The 20,931-nt window shown below is 39.8% G+C and overlaps 2 protein-coding genes across 19 annotated transcripts in view; both read right to left on the reverse strand.

The window, feature by feature from the left end:
* phldb1a (pleckstrin homology-like domain, family B, member 1a) overlaps positions 1–2,674 on the reverse strand; it is an 85,182-nt gene extending 82,508 nt beyond the window's left edge. For all 18 annotated transcript variants that reach the window (XM_090187071.1, XM_090187066.1, XM_090187082.1 and 15 more), the window contains exon 1: positions 1,764–2,674. In XM_090187071.1, coding sequence (XP_090043197.1) covers positions 1,764–1,898 — 135 coding nt within the window. In that variant the 5' untranslated portion in view covers positions 1,899–2,674. The remainder of the gene's footprint in view (positions 1–1,763) is intronic.
* An 891-nt stretch (positions 2,675–3,565) lies between these two features.
* arcn1a (archain 1a) lies at positions 3,566–18,357 on the reverse strand. The gene is given in 10 exon segments (NM_001164069.2): positions 3,566–5,074; positions 5,283–5,487; positions 5,647–5,755; positions 11,279–11,426; positions 12,115–12,280; positions 12,524–12,685; positions 12,888–13,090; positions 13,312–13,491; positions 13,766–14,029; positions 18,222–18,357. Coding segments are annotated over 10 exon segments (1,530 nt in total). The 5' UTR covers positions 18,225–18,357; the 3' UTR covers positions 3,566–4,984.
* Positions 18,358–20,931: the final 2,574 nt, after the last annotated feature.

Consider the following 20,931-nt stretch of genomic DNA (forward strand, 5'->3'; position numbering starts at 1 on the left):
GTGCCTTCAGAATGTATTCATACCGCTTGACTTATTCGACATGTTTTACAGCTTGAATTCAAAACTGATTAAAAAAATAAAACATCTTACCCATCGACACACAACACCCCATAATGAATAAATGAAAACATGTTCAGAGAAATGTTTGAAAATGTATTGGAAATGAAATACAGAAATATATAATTTATATAAGTACACCCTTGAGTCAATACTTTGTAGAATAACTTTTGGCAGCAATTACAGCTGTGAGTCTCTCTCGGTAAGTCTAAGCGCTTAACACACCTGGATTGTGCAACATTTGCCCATTATTCTTTTCAAAATTCTTCAAGCTCTAAAATTGGTTGTTTATCATTGCTAGACAACTATTTCCAGGTCTTGCCATAGATTTTCAAATAGATTTAAGTCAAAACTATAACTCTGCCACTCAGGAACATTTACTGTCTTCTTGGTAAGCAACTCCAGAGTAGATTTGGCTTTTTGTTTAGGTGATTGTCCTGCTGAAAGGTGAATTCATTTCCCAGTGTCTGGTGGACAGCAGACTGATCCAGGTATTTCCATAGGATTTTGGCTGTGCTTAGCTCCATTCTGTTTCTTTCTTATCCTGAAAAACTCCCCAGTCCTTAACGATTACAAGCATACCCATAACATGATGCAGCCACCACTATGCTTGAAAATATGGAGAGCGGTACTCAGTAATGTGTTGTATTGAATTTGCCCTAAACATAACACTTTATATTCAGGACAAAAAGTTACTTTTTAGGGGGGCAGTATTACTTTAGTGCCTTGCTGCCAACAGAATGCATATTTTGGAAAGTTTAATTCTGTACAAGCTTCCTGCTTTTCACTCTGTTAATTAAGTTAGTATTGTGGAGTAACTCATTCTATCACAGCCATTAAACTCTATAACTGTTTTAAAGTCACCATTGGCCTCATGGTGAAATCCCTGTAGTGACTGGGTGTATTAATACAACATCCACCATGCTCAAAGGATATTCAATGTCCGCTTATTTAGTTTTACCCCTGTACCAATAGGTGCCCTTCATTGCGAGGTATTGGAGAACCTCCCTGGTCTTTGTGAATGAATCTGTTTGAAATTCACTGTTCGACTGAGGGACCTTACAGATAATTGTATGTTTGGGATACAAAGATCAGGTAGTTATTCAAAAATCACGAACACTATTATTGCACACAGAGTGAGTCCATACAACTTTAATGTGAATTGTGAAGCACATTTTACAACATTTTACTACTGAACTTATTTAGGCTTGCCATAACAAAGGGGTTGAATAATTATTGATACAGGACATGAGCTTTACATTTTTAAATTTGTAAAAGATGTTGAAAAACATAATTCCACTTTGACATCATGGGGTATTATGTGTAGGCCAATGATCATCAAATTATCCAATATAATCCATATGTTTTAAATTCAGTCTGTACCAGAAAAATGTGAAAAAGTCAACGGGTGGGAATACTGTTAATGGCACTGTGTTTCTGCTTTTTCTGCTTTCTCCAAGATGTTGAAATAAACCTAAGCTAAATGAATAAAAATAAAATCAGGGAGAAATTAATGTGTTTTTAATTTTAAAGTATGCCTACTAGTACAGCTGCATCTGCACATCAGTGTATCTAGCATACAGAGGATCATATCTAAATTAAATATTTTACGGTATATACCCAATAAAACACAATATTTGTGTGATCAGTAACAAAATAAACTTGCATTGCGTAATGTGATGCCAAATAAAAAACAAATAACTTACCTTGAATCTGACCCTCTTGAGCTTTAGTCTGGGTGCTGGGTGTGAGGAGAAAGCCTCTCCTCTGTCACTGCAGTATCCTGGGATAATCATCATCTCTGTCTTTGTGCCATCATCCAACTGAGAATCACAATACATCCCCAGGTGTCTCCCCTTTAATTTTCCTTACAGGTTCACTCCACGACTGTCACACCCCAGCCACAATAAGAAATACAGAGGAAGAAAGCCAATAGTCCAAAAGAAAGAGCTTCTTCCTCAGAACTAATAACAGAGAACACTTTATTCCAGGAGAGCCCTAAGGTTGTGGCTACCATCCGACATACCTCTCTCTCTGAGACACTGTCCGTCACACACCAAACACTGAACTGTACGTCCATTAATTTCCAAAAGGCGACACACTCGCTCTCTCGTCCCACGCACTCAAAGAAGGAAGTTGCTGCCTCTCTAACCTTCTCCAGATACTAACTCCATGCATTAGTGTGTGTGTGTGAGGCGCATGGAAAACACTCCCTAGCTATAAGAAGTCTGCCTTTCTCTCATTAGAGTTGTAATATCCTGCTTTGATTTAGCTATATGCATTCAACTCAACTCACCCTCCAATCCTCCTGTTTTCAGCTCTCTACGTATTCCTGATCGTGTGTCTCCATCACACACGCTACGAAAGCTGGTCAGGGAAGCCAAATCATTAATCCCTTACTTTCTCTCAAACACACACTCTCTCAAGTACAGAGCAGTAAACAGATCATTTCGACATTCATTCTCTGCCACTGAAATCCCTTTATAAAATGCACTTACGACAGAAAAGGGATGGAATAAAAGCAAAATAATGTATTTCCCCCCCAGATTCAATCAGAACTTGCCCTGTCCCTGTGGAGGGATCATCCTGTTGCTCTAGTGACCCGAATATCCTCTGTGGAGGCGGGTTGAGCTCATGGGACCGCCTGTTCAGTAGGGAGAAAATGTTTAGAAATTGAGTGAAACCGGGAGGTACTACCTGAACTTGCCCAATAGAATCACTTTCTTTTTGCAAAGCGTTCTGCTACGGTGTTGCCCTAGTGAACAGTAGACAGGGACAGGACAGCTCCCTCAAAGCTTCACCTCAAAAAGGTTCAACACATACACCATGACTGGGATTATTTGAATCATTGTGTGTACTAACTCAATTGGCCTGACCAACCAGTGCCCCAGCCCATTGGTTAACCGGGCTATCTGCATTGTGTCCCGCCACCCACCACTCTTTTACGCTACAGCTACTCTGTTTATCATATATGCATAGTCACTTTAACCATATCTACATACTCCCACAATTGGCCAGACTAACCGGTGCTTGTACGTAGCCTCACTACTGTTATTTTTCTCCACTGTCTTTTTATTTCTTTACTTACCCATTGTTCACCTAATACCTTTTTTGCACTGTTGGTTAGAGCCTGTAAGTAAGCATTTCACTGTAAGGTCTACTACACCTGTTGTATTCGGCGCACGTGACAAATAACCTTTATTTGAATGGAAGAAATCAGAACATCAGACATTTGGATCAAACCAACAGATTACGTTAAACTCTGGTCTTGAAGTTCACTTGCGCATCCATTCCATATCAAATCATGTAAAACTTTCCCCCCCGCGTGCTGTCACTACTCTAGTAGTCACAGAACATAGTACCACATCTATCACTACTCAAAACACACTTTGATTGTGGAAACCATTTTCTATATGCAGTCACTAGATAAGACTGATTATTGAAATGACGACAAGTAACCTTGGTAAAGCGCATGATTCTGAAAATACTTCATTATAAAAAGACCCTCTTCAGAGTTTATAATACACTTTAATCTTTTTCATGTTTACATTGGAATGTTAATTACCCATGATCATTATTCTATAGGGTTACAAAAGTCTGATTCACTGCCAATCTGAATCCCATACAATTCAGAATTTCAAAAGAAAAAAAATCCAACAAAGACAAATATTATTTAACTTCTCCCTCTCTCAATTGTATTTCATAAGCAAAGTCAAGGTGAATATGGCCATCTATATAGATACACTCTGAAACAAGAAGAGCCCTGACATTCATTCATACATACATAATAACCATGGGGGCTTATTGTAACGGGGCTGGTTTGAGGTTGGACTGTGGGTGGTGTTGATGGACAGGGTTCTCCTGTGGCACAGTTGATAAGAGCATGTGTTGTGGGTTCGATTCCCATCGGGGTTACGTATGTTATAATATGTAAGCACTCACTGTACTCCAAGACGCTTAGGATAAAAGCATCTGATAATTGACATATAAAAAGGTTTGATGTTTGGAGTGTTAGAAGGTCATGGTTCTTGGATAGATCATTTCCATTTTATAAGTAGACTCAAAACAGTTGAAATCTCAGACAGGACTTTTTCTTTGAATGACCTCCCGCCATTGCAAAAAGTACATACAACTACTGTGCTTGAGTTGTACTGGTCTGGTACAAAAACTTATTTCAGCATTGAATTACTCCATGCATTTGATTTGATAGAATATCACAAACAAAATATGCCATTACATTAACTAGCCTGTAGACAGATCAGTGTAATGAAAAATAAATTATTTAATAATGAGGTCTTTCAATCTCGAGCAAAGCTAAACTATAAAACATGCAATCTTAATAATTTTAGCTAAGATTTAGCCTTGTGGGAGACAGGCAGTTCAGATCAGTTCAGTACCAATCACAAAATATGGTACTTCTTGCCAAAGCAAAGAGTGGTTGTAGTGTTATACCATGGACCGCAAGCCTGTTTGTATTGGAGTATGTGTAATGAAAGAGTATTTCCGTACATGATTACGACATATCTGTAAAACTATTAGCCAATAGTTCACAGAATCTGTCTGTCAATGGATTTGATACAAACTGGGCCAATGAGAGGGTCATTCACAAAGCCCACCCCAGATGTCATCACCCCCCAGGTCCACCCAACCTAACCCGGATACAGTTATCTAACGTTGTCCTGTTTGACTTTACCATTCCTTCTTGCAGGTGCATTGAGCGGTGCTTTATACATACAGCTATAGGCCGATCAGTTGATAGATTTCTGGTAAAAATGTACAAAGACACTAAATGCTGGCAAGCATGGTGGGAAGGGTTTTTCTTTTTGAAAAGGGTTTCAAGTCCACTTCTCACTTTCATTTTGTTTCATTTTTTCATATGTCAATCCACTGATCTTGATGTTTGTTGGTAATACTGTATGTGAATATATTACAGTATTTCATACTTGTCGACCAGGAACGATGTCTCTGAGGAGAACCTCACTGGAACCTCTCCATCTACCTGGGACACTTTGGCCACCTGGAGGCGGAACAGGAGTCATTACACATCGTCACAATGGAAATAAAATCCAAATGCCATTAGGTTAACACAATAAATGGAGATGTACATGGTCTCGCAAACTGCTAAACAGACTTACAGGCTGTCATTGTAAATAAGAATTTGTTTTTAATTGACTCACCTTGTGAAATAAAAGTGAAATATAATAAATAAATAAAAAAACACTGACCGTTATGTCACAGTAGTTTCCTTTGGAGACGAAGGAGACGTTGACAGGGAAGAAATCATTGGGCTGGCCTGCCACGCTGAACTCCAGACTTCCTGTCTTGTTGTTGACGTCCACCACGGGTAAACACCACTCTAGAACGTTCCGCCGGCTGTCATGGCGATACTCTCCGTCCAGGTCACCAATCACAGGTGCACCCACACCTGACCTGCAGGGACAGATAAACATATGAAATTAAACTCCAATGACAGACTGCAACAGTGTCTAAGACCCTAGTACTGGAAATTAATATGGAATCCATTGTATAGAATGGAAAAGATAAAACGAGAAATGGGATCTCAGAGGTGCTTCAGAGCAATTTACTTACGGGATGGGAATAGAGATGACTACATCATTCAGTTCAAGTGCTTCTTCCTGAAGCTCGTACTCTATGTTGACATCACAGCCAGTGGCACTCTCAGAGGGCCAGCAGTTTACTGGGGAGAAGTAGAAGAACACAACAGATAGAATACTTAAAGCGGAACTGACAGCATTTTAGCTACATTCAATCTTATTAAAATCTATTCATATACACCCCTAGGAAGATTTTGACATTTTCTGACAAGTGAGCACTTAGAAATGGTCATTTTCACAAAATCATAGAATGCTTGGGAATGACATATAGTAAGGCATTTTGGAAAAGACATCAGTCAGGAAGTTAAAGCTTGGTCGCAAATGGGTCTTCCAAGTGGACAATTACCCCAAGCATAATTCCAAAGTTGTCGCAAAATGGCTTAAGGACAACAAAGTCAAAGTATTGGAGAGGCCATCACAAAGCCCCGAACTCAATCCTATAGAACATTTGTGGGCAGAACTGAAAAAGTGTGTGCAAGCAAGGAGGCCTACAAACCTGACTCAGTTACACCAGCTATGTCAGGAGGAATGGGCCAAAATTCACCCAACTAATTTTGGGAAGCTTGTGGAAGGCTACCCGAAACATTTGACCAAAGTTAAACAATTTAAAGACAATGCTACCAAATACTAATTGAGTGCATGTAAACTTCTGGCCCACTGGGAATGTGATGAAAGAAATAAAAGCTGAAATAAATCACTCTATACTATTATTCTGACATTTCACATTCTTAAAATAAAGTGGTGATCCTAACCTGATCTAAGACAGGGAATTTTTTCCAGGATTAAGTGTCAGGTGTAGTGAAAAACTAGGTTTAAATGTATTTGGCTAAGGTGTATGTAAACTTCTGACTTCACAAGCCAGACAAAAAAAAAGAAAACATGCAACTGCGACCCAAACTGGCCATGGTTTTATTAGATAAAACATGGCCTTTTATAATGTCCACTAATGTACATAGGATGCTGTATGTAGCATTTTAACATTCAAACAAGAGTTAAATAATATTTGTCCAGCCTTTGCTGCTATGCTTGCAGATGTGCATTATATGCTGTGATCCTAATCAAAAAGTCAGATAACAAAAACATAGCTGAAGGTTGTTGTTACATTTAAACTAGAGGTCGACCGATTTCAAGTTTTCATAAAAATTGGACACCTATCATGGCCGATTACATTGCACTCCACGAGGAGACTGCGTGGCTAGCTGACTACCTGTTATGCGAGTGCAGCAAGGAGCCAAGGTAAGGTGCTAGCTAACATTAAACATATCTTATAAAAAACAATCTTAACATAAATCACTAGTTAACTACACATGGATGATGATATTACTAGTTTATTTAGCTTGTCCTGCGTTGCATATAATCAATTTATCATTGAATCATAGCCTACTTCGCCAAACGGGTGATTTAACAAGCGCATTCGCGAAAAAAGCACTGTCGTTGCACCAATGTGTACCTAAACATGAACATCAACACCTTTCTTAAAATCAATAGAGAAGTATTCATTTTTAAACCTGCATATTTAGTTCATATTGCCTGCTAACATGAATTTATTTTCTCTTATTTTTCTCTTGCGTTCTGTGCAACAGAGTCAGGGTATATGCAGCAGTTTGGGCTGCCTGGCTCGTTGTGAACTGTGTGAAGACTATTCCTTCCTAACAAAGACAGCCAACTTTGCCAAACTGGGGATGATTCAACAAAAGCGCATTCGTTGCACGAATGTACCTAACCATAAACATCAATGCCTTTCTTAAAATCAATACACAGAAGTATATTTTTTTAAGCCTGCATATTTAGTTAAAAGAAATCCAGGTTAGCAGGCAATATTAAACTAGGGAAATTATGTCACTTCTCTTGCGTTCATTGCACGCAGAGTCAGGGTATATGCAGCAAATTTGCCAGAATTTTACGTAATTATGACATAACATTGACGGTTGTACAATGTAACAGGAATATTTAGACTTATGGATGCCACCCGTTAGATAAAATATGGCTAAGGCTCATATTTCTGTGTGTTATGTTATAATTAAGTCTATGATTTGATATTTGATAGAGCAGTCTGAGCGGTGGAAGGCAGTAGCAGGCTCGTAAGCATTCATTCAAACAGCACTTACGTGCATTTGCCAGCAGCTTTTCACTGTGATTCAAGCATTGAGCTGTTTATGACTTCAAGCCTATCAAGTCCCGAGATTAGGCTGGTGTAACCGATGTGAAATGGCTAGCTAGTTAGCGGGGTGCGCGCTAATAGCGTTTCAATCGGTGACGTCACTCGCTCTGAGGACGTAAAGTAGTTGTTCCCCTTGCTCTGCAAGGGCCTAGGCTTTTGTGGATCGATGGGTAACGAGGGTGGCTGTTGTCGATGTGTTCCTGGTTCGAGCCCAGGTAGGGGCGAGGAGAGGGACGGAAGCTATACTGTTACACTGGCAATACTAAAGTGCCTATAAGCATATCCAATAGTCAAAGGTATATGAAATACAAATGGTAGAGAGAAATAGTCCTGTAATTCCTATAACGTCTTACCATGAAATATTGAAGACTCATGTTAAAAAGAACCACCATCTTTCATATGTTCTCATGTTCTGAGCAAGGAACTTAAACGTAGCTTTTTTACATGGCACATATTGCACTTTTACTTTCTTCTCCAACACTTTGTTTTTGCATTATTTAAACCAAATTGAACATGCTTCATTATTTATTTTAGGCTAAATTGATTTCATTGATGTATTATAAGTTCAAATAAAAGTGTTCATTCAGTATTGTTGTAATTGTCATTGTTACAAATAATAATAAAAAAAACGTATTTAAAAAAAAATAAATAATTTAAATCGCCCGATTAATCGGTATGGGCTTTTTTTTAGTCCTCCAATAAATCGGTAACGGCGTTAAAATCTTAATCGGCCAACCTCTAATTTAAACTTAAAACATGTTTTTCCTTTTTTGCACTGCATGGATCACCAGTGCAGCTGAATGCAGCATTGCTGTACGGTGCACTCAAAATGTAGCCAGACTGCAACATTTTAGTAGCCTAGCTAGGACAGTGGCATGTGTCTGTACACTTTCCCTCGGGGGGGGGGCGCTGTAAACGGAACACAGGAAAGCAGCACAAGTGAAGCTGAATTCACATTCAAACTCAACTGTTGACTGATTAATGCGTCCCATTTGGCCAGCGGTCCTTGAGTTTGACACGTGCGCTAGCCTATTAGCCACATTATGATTGACTTGTGATCATTGCCCTTGCTAGTTTGATTGTATTGACGTTTTCACAAGATTGTGAAATAAAATGTCATAACTATTTGGTTAACATAACCTCTTGAAGAGCATAGTCAGAACTACACATTTAACTATCAGAGTTTTATACAGCAAGAACTGCATGATTTTCATGATCAGTAAACATCAATTGATCATGTATTTTCATGATACACGAGGGTAGCCTATCCATTTGGCATGTAGTTATCTAGCTAGCTAAGCACACAACATGCGTCAGCTTGCTTCACCAGAGGTTAGGACTTTGAAAAGAGCTTCACTTCAGCAAGTCATTGTCCTAGTAAAGTTGGCAGTCGAACTACTGTCCTCACCACTATATATGGCAAGCAAATCACACAATATTTGGATATAGCCATCTAGTTAATCCCCTGAAAGGTAACTTGTTAACTAGCCATATTGATGTGGTCCATGGTCTGTCAGCAGAACTCTTGATTAAACAACATTAAAAACAATGTTGAAAAGGGGATAATGTTAGCAAACTTCGCTAGGCCTATGTTAAGTTGGAGAAAAAAAGTACATCAGGTCTACTTACCACTATGTTTAGCCAACGGTACAAAGTTTCTACCGGTAACTGGCAAAGTACACATTATCAGATCGGCAAATGCTCCCTTCTGCTGCTTGACAGGCAGAGCCCACAAAGATTGGAAATTAACCGACACCACTCATACTCGTCAAGTACAGTTCTTTTTAAAATGTTCTATCACTCAAATATCCAGCTAATGATGGAGAGCTGTCATGACTATACCCTCACGTATCTGAAATTACATTATCAATTTGTATTTATTATGGATCCCCATTAGCTGCTGCCAAGGCAGGAAGCTACTCTTCCTGGGGTCCAGCAAAATGAAGGCAGTTCATATAATTTTAAAAACATTACAATACATTCACAACACACCGTGTGCCCTCAGGCCCCTACTCCACCACTAAATCCATGTGTATGTATAGTGGGTATGTTATTTTGTGTGTGTATGCGCGCATGTGTCCATAAGGTGTTTTTTTTAAATCTAATTGTATTGCTTGTGTCAGTTACTTGATGTGGAATAGAGTTCCATGTAGTCATGGCTCTGTAGTACTGTGTGCCTCCCATAGTCTGTTCTGGACTTGGGGACTGTGAAAAGACCTCTTGTGGCATGTCTTGTGGGATATGCATGGGTGTCCGAGCCGTGTGCCAGTAGTTTAGACAGACAGCTCGGTGCATTCAACTTGTCAATACCTCTCATAAATAAAAGTAGTGATGAAGTCAATCTATCCTCCACTTTGAGCCATGAGAGATTGACATGCATATTATTAATATTACCTTTCTGTGTACATCCAGGGGCCAGCCGTGCTGCCCTGTTCTGAGCCATTTTCAATTTTCCTAAGTCCTTTTTTGTGGCACCTGACCACACGACTGATAGTGTTGTTAAGGCAGAGCATCACTTCACTACAGACAGACTTCTCCCCATTTTAGCTACTACTGCATCAATATGTTTCGACCATGACAGTTTACAATCTAGTGTTACTCCAAGCAGTTCAGTCATCTCAATTTCCACATGATTTATTACAAGATTTAGTTGAGGTTTAGGGTTTAGTGAGTGTTTTGTTCTAAATACAATGCTTTTAGTTTTAGAAATATTTAGGGCTAACATTCCTTGCCACCCACTGAATCTAACTGCAAGCTCTTTGTTGAGTGCTGCAGTCATTTCAGTCGCTGTCGTGTATATATACATAGAATCTCTGGCTTTACTCAAAGTCAGTGGCATGCCGTTAGTAAACATTTTTAAAACAAGGGGCCTAAACAGCTACCCTGGGGAATTCCTGATTCTTACTGGATTATATTTGATAGGCTTCCATTAAAGAACACCCTCTGTGTTCTGTTAGACAAGTAACTCTTTATCCACATTACAGCAGGGGGTGTAAAGCCAAAACACATACGTATTTCCAACAGCAGACTTTGATCAATAATGTCAAAAGCTGCACTGAAGTCTAATTGATGTTTAATGATCATGAAAAGCATGCAATTACTTGCTGTATAACTCTGATGACAGAGCTAAATGTGCATAACTGCATGGAATAATCAGAAATCTGTAGTTGCGACTATGCTCCTCAAGAGGTGATGTTACAACCAAATAGTTAACATTTACTAACAATCCCTCGAAAATGACACGGTTGTCAATTGTTTTAGCAGGCCAATTTAACGCACTACACCTTGTGATGCTATATTGATAACAACCTATTAGAATGCTTGGAACACAATAGTTGGAATGCTTGGAACATAATGGGTTCCAGCTCTCCAGAGAGAGAAACACTAAGGAAAAACAGTATACACTAGTATAGAAATACTTAAAACTCTAGTAAAGTGTACTGACTCGTTAGCGGTATGAGGGTCTCATCTGTGGTCTGTAGCCTCCACTTGAGCACGCCCACATCATTGTTCAGAGGGAAGGACTTGTCTGGGTTCTTCAGGCCCAGCACAGAGTCTGTGGTGAACAGCTTCTTATCCACGTTAGGGTGGGTCTGGACAGAGCAGGGAGGAAAAAATTGATAGAAACACATTGTTAATGGCTTGCAATGCTAGCTGTGTCACCAGAGACTCTGGGTTCGAGCCCAGGTTCTGTCGCAGCCGGCCGAGACCGGGAGGTCCATGGGGCGACACACAATTGGCCTAGCGTCGCCCGGGTTAGGGAGAGTTTGGCCGGTAGGGATATCCTTGTCTCATCGCGCACTAGCGACTCCTGTGGCGGGCCGGGCGCAGTGCACGCTGACCAGGTCGCTAGGTGCACGGTGTTTCCTCCGACACATTGGTGCGGCTGGCTTCCGGGTTGGATGCGCGCTGTGTTAAGAAGCAGTGCGGCTTGGTTGGGTTGTGTTTCGGAGGACGCATGGCTCTCGACCTTCGTCTCTCCCGAGCCTGTACGGGAGTTGTAGCGATGAGACAAGACAGTAACTACTAACAATTGGATACTACGAAATTGGGGAGAAAAGGGGGTAAAAAAATATATATAAAAAATATTTTCAAAACACATTGTTAAAATTCCCATGGCATCATGCTGCACCAAAAGCAAATATAACTGTGGTTGTGTGCCATTTTGAATCTTGATTTAAACAGGCCAAATCCATGAATGCCTTGACATATATATCTGTTGTGTTGAGGTAGAGAACCTTTCCCCCTTTGGAATGAATGATGTATTTGTTTGGAACCTACCTGCAGCTGGACTCCCTTCTTGTCACCGTTGTTGATGGTGAGGCGAATGCGTCCGTTCTTGTCGTCGGCCACTCGGAGGGTGATCATACCCAGGACCTCCAGGTTCTGTAGCCCTCCATCTCTCCCACAAGTCAGGCTGATTTTCTCCTCACAACGCAGGTGCACACTGGGAACCAGGGGGCAGAGGTAAGATACAATTGAACATATCAACCTGCAGGTGTTTGAGTCCAACTACATTGCAGTCTGGACTGTGTAGAATCACTGACCTACAATCACTTTGCATCCCAAATAACTCTGCATTATGGGATCAAGATGAGCGATTCTGTGCCTCGCCTTGTGCAAACTGATTCCTCAAACACACTGCCTGTAATCAGTGGGATATATAAAATATAAAACCTGGTAAACCTACCTCTCTGTGTTAACTGGTGGAGGCAGGGCTTTGGATGCCTCGGAGGGCCTCTTCCCTGAGCTGGGCATGATGACTTGTCCCTCAGACTTGAGCTTGTCCACAAAGTCATCCACCTCCTTCCCTCTGGCACTCAGCTTCAGGGCCTTACTGGGACCACTAGCCCTACGGAGGAATACATAGCTCATGAGGCATAGGCCTAACTTTCTGCAATATTAAAAATACATGACAAAACAAGTTTCACAAATGTCATTGAGCATAACCAACCAAGAAATATACTAACAAATACGTCTTACACATAGAACACAGGATACATTCATCATAACAATCAAAACACCTCAAAATCCTAATATACCGAGGGTAGTACCTGGCAGGGACAGGTGAGGCCTTGGGTTTCTCTGGCTCCATGAGGGTGTCTGTGATGATGGTAGCGTTGCTGCTGCTGGACATGCTGCCGAACCCGCCGGAGAACCCTGGAGACTTCTTCCCTGAACGGTCCGCGTCCCGCCTGGCCTGTTGCAGCTCCTTCGCCTTTCTCCTCATTTCTGCCTTAGCCTCTCGCTCCTGGGTCTAAGATGGAGAGAGAACAAAGGAGACTTTCAGAATAAAACATGAATGTCTTTTGAACCAAAACCCCTTCATTCAGACAGTGTTGGATTTAGCAATTCAGCTACATTACAATAATAATGTAATGATGTTCAGTTCTGCTGCTCCCCTTCATTCAGACTGTTAGAATCAGTAATAACGTAATGTAAATATGTTCATTAGTTCTGCTGCTGCTCTCTTTTCACCTCTCGGACGGCGCGGAACACCTTCTCCTCGTGAGAGTCCATCTCTGTGAATGTTCTGATCTGGGCCAGGTTGACATTCTCCCTGTAGCCCAGCGCCACGATCTCATCAAAGGCAAAGATCAGGTCAAAACAGTGTTCCGAGACCTCCCCTTCCTCCAGCACCCGACAGTACTCTGGGATCTAAGGAAGAAATATATTTGGTCATTTAGTCATCCATGCTCAACTCATCACAAATTCCTACTGATACTTTTACTCAGCGGCAAACTTTGTATTGGCTCTGCCAAACTGGGGAAAAAAAACTGTTTTTGGGCTACGCGTAACAAACACTGTTTACATGTGTGTCCTCTGCCACTTCTAGAAGTATGTGTGGGTGAGACCATGTGTGAGTCGGCGACTGAGGATATTTGTGAAGGTGCGTGCGTGTGAACAGGGCATCTGTGAGAGTATGTCATACCACGCGTGAGAAGAGGCGTAGTGTCTCCAGGTCCTCTAGGATGTTGCTGTTCTTGGTGGTGACCAGCACCATGTAGAGCTTCTCCAAGGGCTGGTAAACGTAGCGCACGCTCTCAGTCTCCACAAACGTGTGCTGCTTGCCTGTGTTCATCAGCTTGGGGAAGGCAGCCAGCAGGCCCTCCACGCGAGTCCGGGTCATCTCCACAAACTGCCGCGACACGATGGCCTTGCCCGCCTTGGTGCACACCGCTGCTGCCAACAGCACCTGGGACAAGAGGAAGAGGCCATAGTTACAGAATAGCAATGATTGAGTCCATGCATGGATAAGATTCAAGACGTGTAGACAAAATATTCAAGTGTTGCTCCTATTCAGCTAATATTACAATATACACTGAGTGTACAAAACATTAGGAACACCATATTCAGTTGTTCCCCCTTTTGCACGAGAACAGCCTCCATTCGTCAGGGCATGACCACAAGTTCCGCTAGTGTCCCACAGGGATGCTGGCCCATGTTGACTCCAATGCTTTCCACAGTTGTGTCAAGTTGGCTGGATGTCCTTTGGGTGGTGGACCATTCTTGATAGACACGGGAAACTGTTGAGCGTTGCAGTTCTTGACACAAACCGGTGCACCTGGCACCTACTACCTTATCCCGTTCAAAGGCACTTCAATATTTTGTCTTGCCCATTCACCCTCTGAATGGCACACATACATAATCCTCAATGTCACAAGTCTTCAAAATCATTTTTTTAACCTGTCTCCTTCCCTTAATCTACACTGATTGATGTAGATTTCACAGGTGACATCAATAAGAGATCATAGCTTTCACCTTGTCAGTGTCATATTCCTAATGTTTAGTACACTCGGTGTACGGCTTTTGAAGTCAGCTATCACAGTGGTCACTTCTAACAAGACACATGAGATGTCTTGAATTAATGAACATCAACACCATAAGGGGCAAAAATATCCTGGTTAGGTAACATAGCAGTAGCTGCTCTTTAAGTCCTGAGAGAAAAACAAATGTTATTTTCATTCAACCTCAAAGATTCAGTTAAATGAGCACATTGTGTTACCTTGGTTCTATGTTTTCAGTCATCTTTTTCAGAGGTAGGCTAATACTAACACAATGAACCACACGCGCAAATACAGTTGACCACACGCACAAACATCGTCTCAGTTTCCTTTAGTGTGACTGGAAACAGAACACCAAGAAGTTGACTTAAGGTTTTTGTTACTTGTAAAATAGCCTAAATTAATTCTGACAGTAAGTGTTTGTCTGTGGCCTGAATTTGATTTAATGTATTTAAATACATTTGGGAAAGTTCAGCCACACTACCAATTACTAGGCCTAATCTAAAAATCAACCAACCTGTCTCTCTCTTGTTATATAAGGAAGTCTATGACTCCATAACTGTATGATCATGGAAAAGGTGTCAATGAGTGTCAACTCAAGTCTATTGCTAAATTCCAAACAGCCCTTACTAGACACTTCAGTTGGCCTGAAATGTTTGGATGTACAGTGCCTTCAGGAGGTATTCACAGCCCTTGACTTTTTCCACATTTTATTGTGTTACAAGGTGAATTTAAAAAATGGATAACATTGAGGTTTTTTGGTAAACAGCCACACACAATACACCCCATAATGTCAAAGTGGAATTCCGGGTTTTCAATTTTTTTGAGTCAATAAGTATTCAAACCCTTTGTAATAGCAGGCCTAAATAAGGAGTACAAATGTGCTTAACAAGTCACATACGTTGCATGGACCTTGCGCAATATTAGTGTTTAACATGATTTTTTAGGACTACCTCATCTCTGTACCCAACATTCAATTAATTATCTATAAAAATGGTCCCTCAGTTGAGCAGTGAATTTCAAAACAGAGATTCAACCACAAAGACCAGGGAGGTTTTCCTTTGCCTCACAAATGTAGATGGCTACAAATTTTAAAAAAGCAGACATTGAAGTTATTAATTACACTTTGGATGGTGCATCAATACATCCAATCACTACAAAGATACAGGTGTCCTTCCTAATTTGGTTTCCGGAGAGGGAAAAAAATATGCTCAATGATTTCCCCATGAGGCTAATGGTGACTTTAAAACAGTTACAGGAGAAAACGCAAATGTACCAAATACTTACAAACCCTTAAGGCCTGATTCACACAGTCTCCTCTGAACAGCTGATGTTGAGATAGATGTGTCTGTTACTTTAACTCTGAAGCATTTATTTGGGTGAAAACTTCTGACGCTGGTAACTAATGAACTTATCCTCTGCAGCAGAGGTTATTCTGGGTCTTCCTTTCCTGTGGCGGTCCTCATGAGAGCCCGTTTCATCACAGTTCTTGACCGTTTTTGCGACTGTACTTGAAGAAATTTTCAAAGTTCTTGCAATTTTCCAGACTGACTGACCTTCATGTCTTAAAGTAATGATGACCGTCATTTATCTTTGCATATTTGAGCTGTTCTTGCCATGATATGGACTATCTTCTATATACAACCCCTACCTTGTCAACACAACTGATTGTCTAAAAGCATTAAGAAATTCAACAAATTAACAAGGCACTCCTGTTAACTGAAATGCATTCCAAGTGAGTACCTCATGAGAGAATTGAGAGAATGCCAAGAGTGTGCAAAGCTGTCATCAAGGCAAAAGGTGGCTACTTTGTTGAATTGCAAATATATTTTGATTTGTTTAACATGTTTTTGGTTACTACATGATTCCATGTGTTATTTCATAGTTTTAATTTCTTCACTGTTATTCTACAATGTTGAAAATTGTAAAAAATAAAAAACCCTGGAATAAGTATGTACACACATACATACATACATAGTACCAGTCAAAAGTTAAAATATAAATAAATAAATATCTGCTACTGCTCGACTTTTAAAAAACCCGGTCGACCAACAGCCTATCGACCAAACAATAGACCAGTCAACTAATTGGGGTCAAGAGATTAATGATTGAAATAAAATTACCACCGACATTATGTAGTTAAGACTGGTAAATGTTGGTAAAAAAAAATTTAATGACAAAATATCATCCATCAACCTCCTTGGCGCCCAAATATCGGTAGCGGCCCTAAAACAATCTATATTGGTCGTTCTCTAGCTGATATCCTGTATCATGGGTGCACACTCCGTAGCAAACGCTGTACATTGAATATATGTACACCCCCAATGCAATTATGCAGTCTAATAAATCCAGTGGGACACGTTTTTTTAAATTGTTTGCGAAATTAATTAATTCTTGTAATCCTTGTAAATGATCTAACATTCCAACCTTTTTTAGCATTATTATTATTTTTTTAATGGGGGGGTGCAGCGGTATAAGGCACTGCATCTCAGCGCTAGAGGCGTCACTACAGACCCTGGGTCGATTCCAGGCAACCGACCATGATGATAGGGAGGCGCAAAATTGGCCCAGGGTCATCCGGGTTAGGCCGTCACTGTAAATAAGAATGTATTCTTAACTGACTTGCCTGGTTAAATAAAATAGCTTTAACCACCTTCGGCAGCGCTACAGTATCCCGAAAAATCATTGATTTTTATTTAGACCTTTTTTTGTACATACCGTTCATAACGGCAATAATTCGGGGCTGTGTTTAGTAGTTAGAGGTTTGGGCCAGGTTGCTATAATCGAATCCCCGAGCCGACAAGGTAAAAATCTGTCGTTCTGCCACTGCACAAGGCAGTTAACCTACTGTTCCCAGGCCGTCATTGTAAATAAGAATTTGTTCTTAACTGACTTGTCTAGTTAAATAAAGGTTCAATTAAATATGTATAGTAAAGTACCGTTCGGTTTTTGACAACATTTGCAGAGCTGGCTAATGTTGGGAATTTAAGGATCCTTGGCGTCAGAGATCGTCATATTCATCGTCTCCTCAAGCTCAGGTACTGGTTCCACCTAACCCTTACCATTTTAACATGTCAACTTCAACGGGGTAGGCGTCCCAAGGATCCAGGATAGCATGGACTATTCCAATATTGTGGCTAGCTTCACACAGCTATCAACTTGGCAAGCTTGGTATAGAAGCTGGGATCCTCAATTTAAACTCGAGACATACTAGGGAATCTAGACTTTTCACCAGTCATTTACAGAGTGGCTATTTTGTAAACTCTGCCATCTAACCAATATCAGTTAAATGACTTACAATTAACAGCCAATATAACATTAGCTACCTAGGCCTGCTGATAGAAAACAGACGCAAAGGCTAACTAGCTGACGTTAGCTGAGCTGGCGTTAATCGACGAGATGGCGCTTGAAAGCGCTATTGATAGCTTGCTAATGATATAAAGCCCAATATATACTAAAGGGGAGTATATTTGCCTGCATACGCAGCAAAATTAGCTATGTTAATTTGCTAGATTGTTAGCTATCAGCAAATGCAATGTTCACAGTCAAGCGGAACAAGACAGATAGCTAAATACAGTAGATCAATTACATTTCATAGCTCACCATTTTGTTGTTATCCCTTGTGCTACAAATCCGTGTGCCGTTTCTGTAATGTAATACCACGTATTAGTGTCTAAACTATAATATTTATGCGGAGTGAAACTTGCGTCTGTTTGATTTACTGTCTCAATATGGAAGGACCTCTAGCCACGTCTCCACCGGAAAGAGCTCGTCAGCAAGGTAAAAGGGTTATCACTTAGTTACCACAGCCACAAAGACAAATGGGCTATGTCGTAAAGATTCATGATAACACTAAATCGCTTTTTGGTCTTACTTTAAGGTTAGACACATTTAGCAGTGTGATTATGATCAAAGTTAGGTTTCAAATCGGATTTTAAGAAGAGAAAGTGTATAAATGGGCCGGGTTTATGACTTTGTGGCTGTGGTAACTAATGACGACCAGAAAAGGCAGCGACGAGAAAAGGAACATGTGGAAGATAGGGTCAATGATGGTGGATAAATGAAGATAGTCCTCTCAAGACGTTTACCATTGAAAAAAATGATCAGTTCCGGTCTACTTAACGGGGTGGGTCTCCCATAGACAGCAATGTAGCTGGGTCTGGTCCACTGACGTATAATAGAGTTCGCCAGCATGTAGTCAAAAAACCCGGAAATTAGTTATCTTAGTTCAGCCATGGCAATGGGGAAATAATAAAGTTTTGGGATTAACGCCGAAAATAAGATCTGAGGTTAACACAGATTTAAGGGATCCAATACGTTTAATTCTATGATTTATCAGTCAGTTAACATGACCTTCATACATTATACGCTTTTTATGATTACACAAATGCTTCAATATTCACAATAGGTGATGTTAGCTGAAGGTAATCTTTCATGGTAATTTTTTTGAACATTTATTTTTTATTAACAACAAATCAATACAGAAAGGGAATACAAATATATATATCATATACAATGGACAATTGAGCTAGGGGGTACAATATCACATTACACAAGGACCTTAAGGGACATACATATACTTATAATTCTAACAGCTTTTTTGTTAGTAGAGTATTTAATTGTCTTAAAATACAGTTCAATTTATTTTTGTAGGGTAAGAAATTTTTTATTTTGTTTGTAAATTTACATTTGTGACTATGAAATTTGGCCAAAAGAATAATTAAATTAATTACATTATTCCTATCGTAGGTAAAGAATCCAAGCAGTACATCTCTCCACAATAGTGTTAAACATTCATAAAATTGTTCAATTATAAATCTACTGTTTGTATCACTCTGTTGTTGAATGGGCCAAAAGAGAAACAAATCTTTCCTACTGATGAGTCAACAAGGTCTTGACACGTTCCTGAATAACAGAGCAACACCTGAGGGAATGGCATCTAAAACAATTGCAAAATCTTTACAAGGTCCCTGTAACACCTAAAGTGATAAGAATTCCTTATAACTGAGTAAAAGGCCCTCTGCATTTACAAGTTGGCTCACCAATAGGATATTATTTCGGAACCAATATTCTAAAAACAAATAAGTATTTTTATACAATATATCCCAATTATTCCATACATAATATCTGTGTGGAGAAAAATTGTGTTTATAAATTAAGGACCATGACAAGAAAACCTGCCGATGAAAAGCAGAAAGTTTCACTGGAACTTTGTCAATATTATAATTTCAAAACAACATGAAGTTAAGGCCACCAAAAGTAGAGAAGACTTGATGAGGAATAAAATTCCAGATAGAAGTGGGTCTTCTTCGGAATTGTTTTATCCAATTGATCTTAAAAGTATTATTTAAGGTAGTAAAGTCCAGAAAATTCAGCCCACCATTCATCAGTGTTCATTACAACAGTTTTCCTAATGTAATGGGTACGGTTTCTCCACAGAAAGTTGAAAAGCATCTGGTCTATCTCCTTGCTTATTTTACTGTCAAGATATAAAGATAGAGCGCCATATGTTAGTCTAGAGATACCTTCAGCCTTGGTTATAAGGACTCTTCCTTTTAAAGATAAATCAATGGCTACAGAGGGACTTATCTTCTTCTGGGGTTTTTTAATAAGAGGGTTAAAATTTAGTAAGCCTCAAGACTTCTGATCCTTTGTAATGGTTATGCCTAAATATGTAAGTTCTTCTTTTACTGGAATACCATAATATGAAGGTGTCACACAATCTTTGACAGCCATGAGATCACATTTATTAATATTAAGATATAGACCAGACGCTTTGGAAAAGGATTGTATCACATTGATCGATATGGGAATTTGGTTAGCATCTTTCTGAAAACGTGTAGTATCGTTAGCCAGCTGGCTTATAATAATTTCTTTACCAGCTATGGAAATACCTTGTACAGGACTATTTAAAGAATTTGCAAGAAGTTGGGTGATTAATAAAAACAGTTATGGAGAGATAGGACAACCTTGCCTAATTCCTCTCTTTAACTCAAATCTAGGTGAGGTGCCATATTTCAATTTGATAGAGCTGTTACCATTTGCATAGACAGTCTTAATAGCATTACAGGAAAAAAAACCAAAGCCAAGTCTCTCAAGGGAGTGGAAGAGGAACTGATGCTCCACTGTGTCAAATGCTTTATAAAAATCTAAAAATAATATGAAGCTATCCTCAGTTATTAGGTCTGAGTAGTCAAGTATGTCTAATACTAGTCTGACCTTGTAAGAAATATGTCTGTTCCTCATGAAGCCAGACTGTGTTTCATCAATGATTGCATCCAGGACTTCTTTAATTTTTTTTGCAAGTAGTAAG

This window comes from Oncorhynchus mykiss, chromosome 10 (genome assembly GCF_057628025.1).
Source record: "Oncorhynchus mykiss isolate SJ-2025 chromosome 10, ASM5762802v1, whole genome shotgun sequence".
Lineage (NCBI taxonomy): Eukaryota > Metazoa > Chordata > Actinopteri > Salmoniformes > Salmonidae > Oncorhynchus > Oncorhynchus mykiss.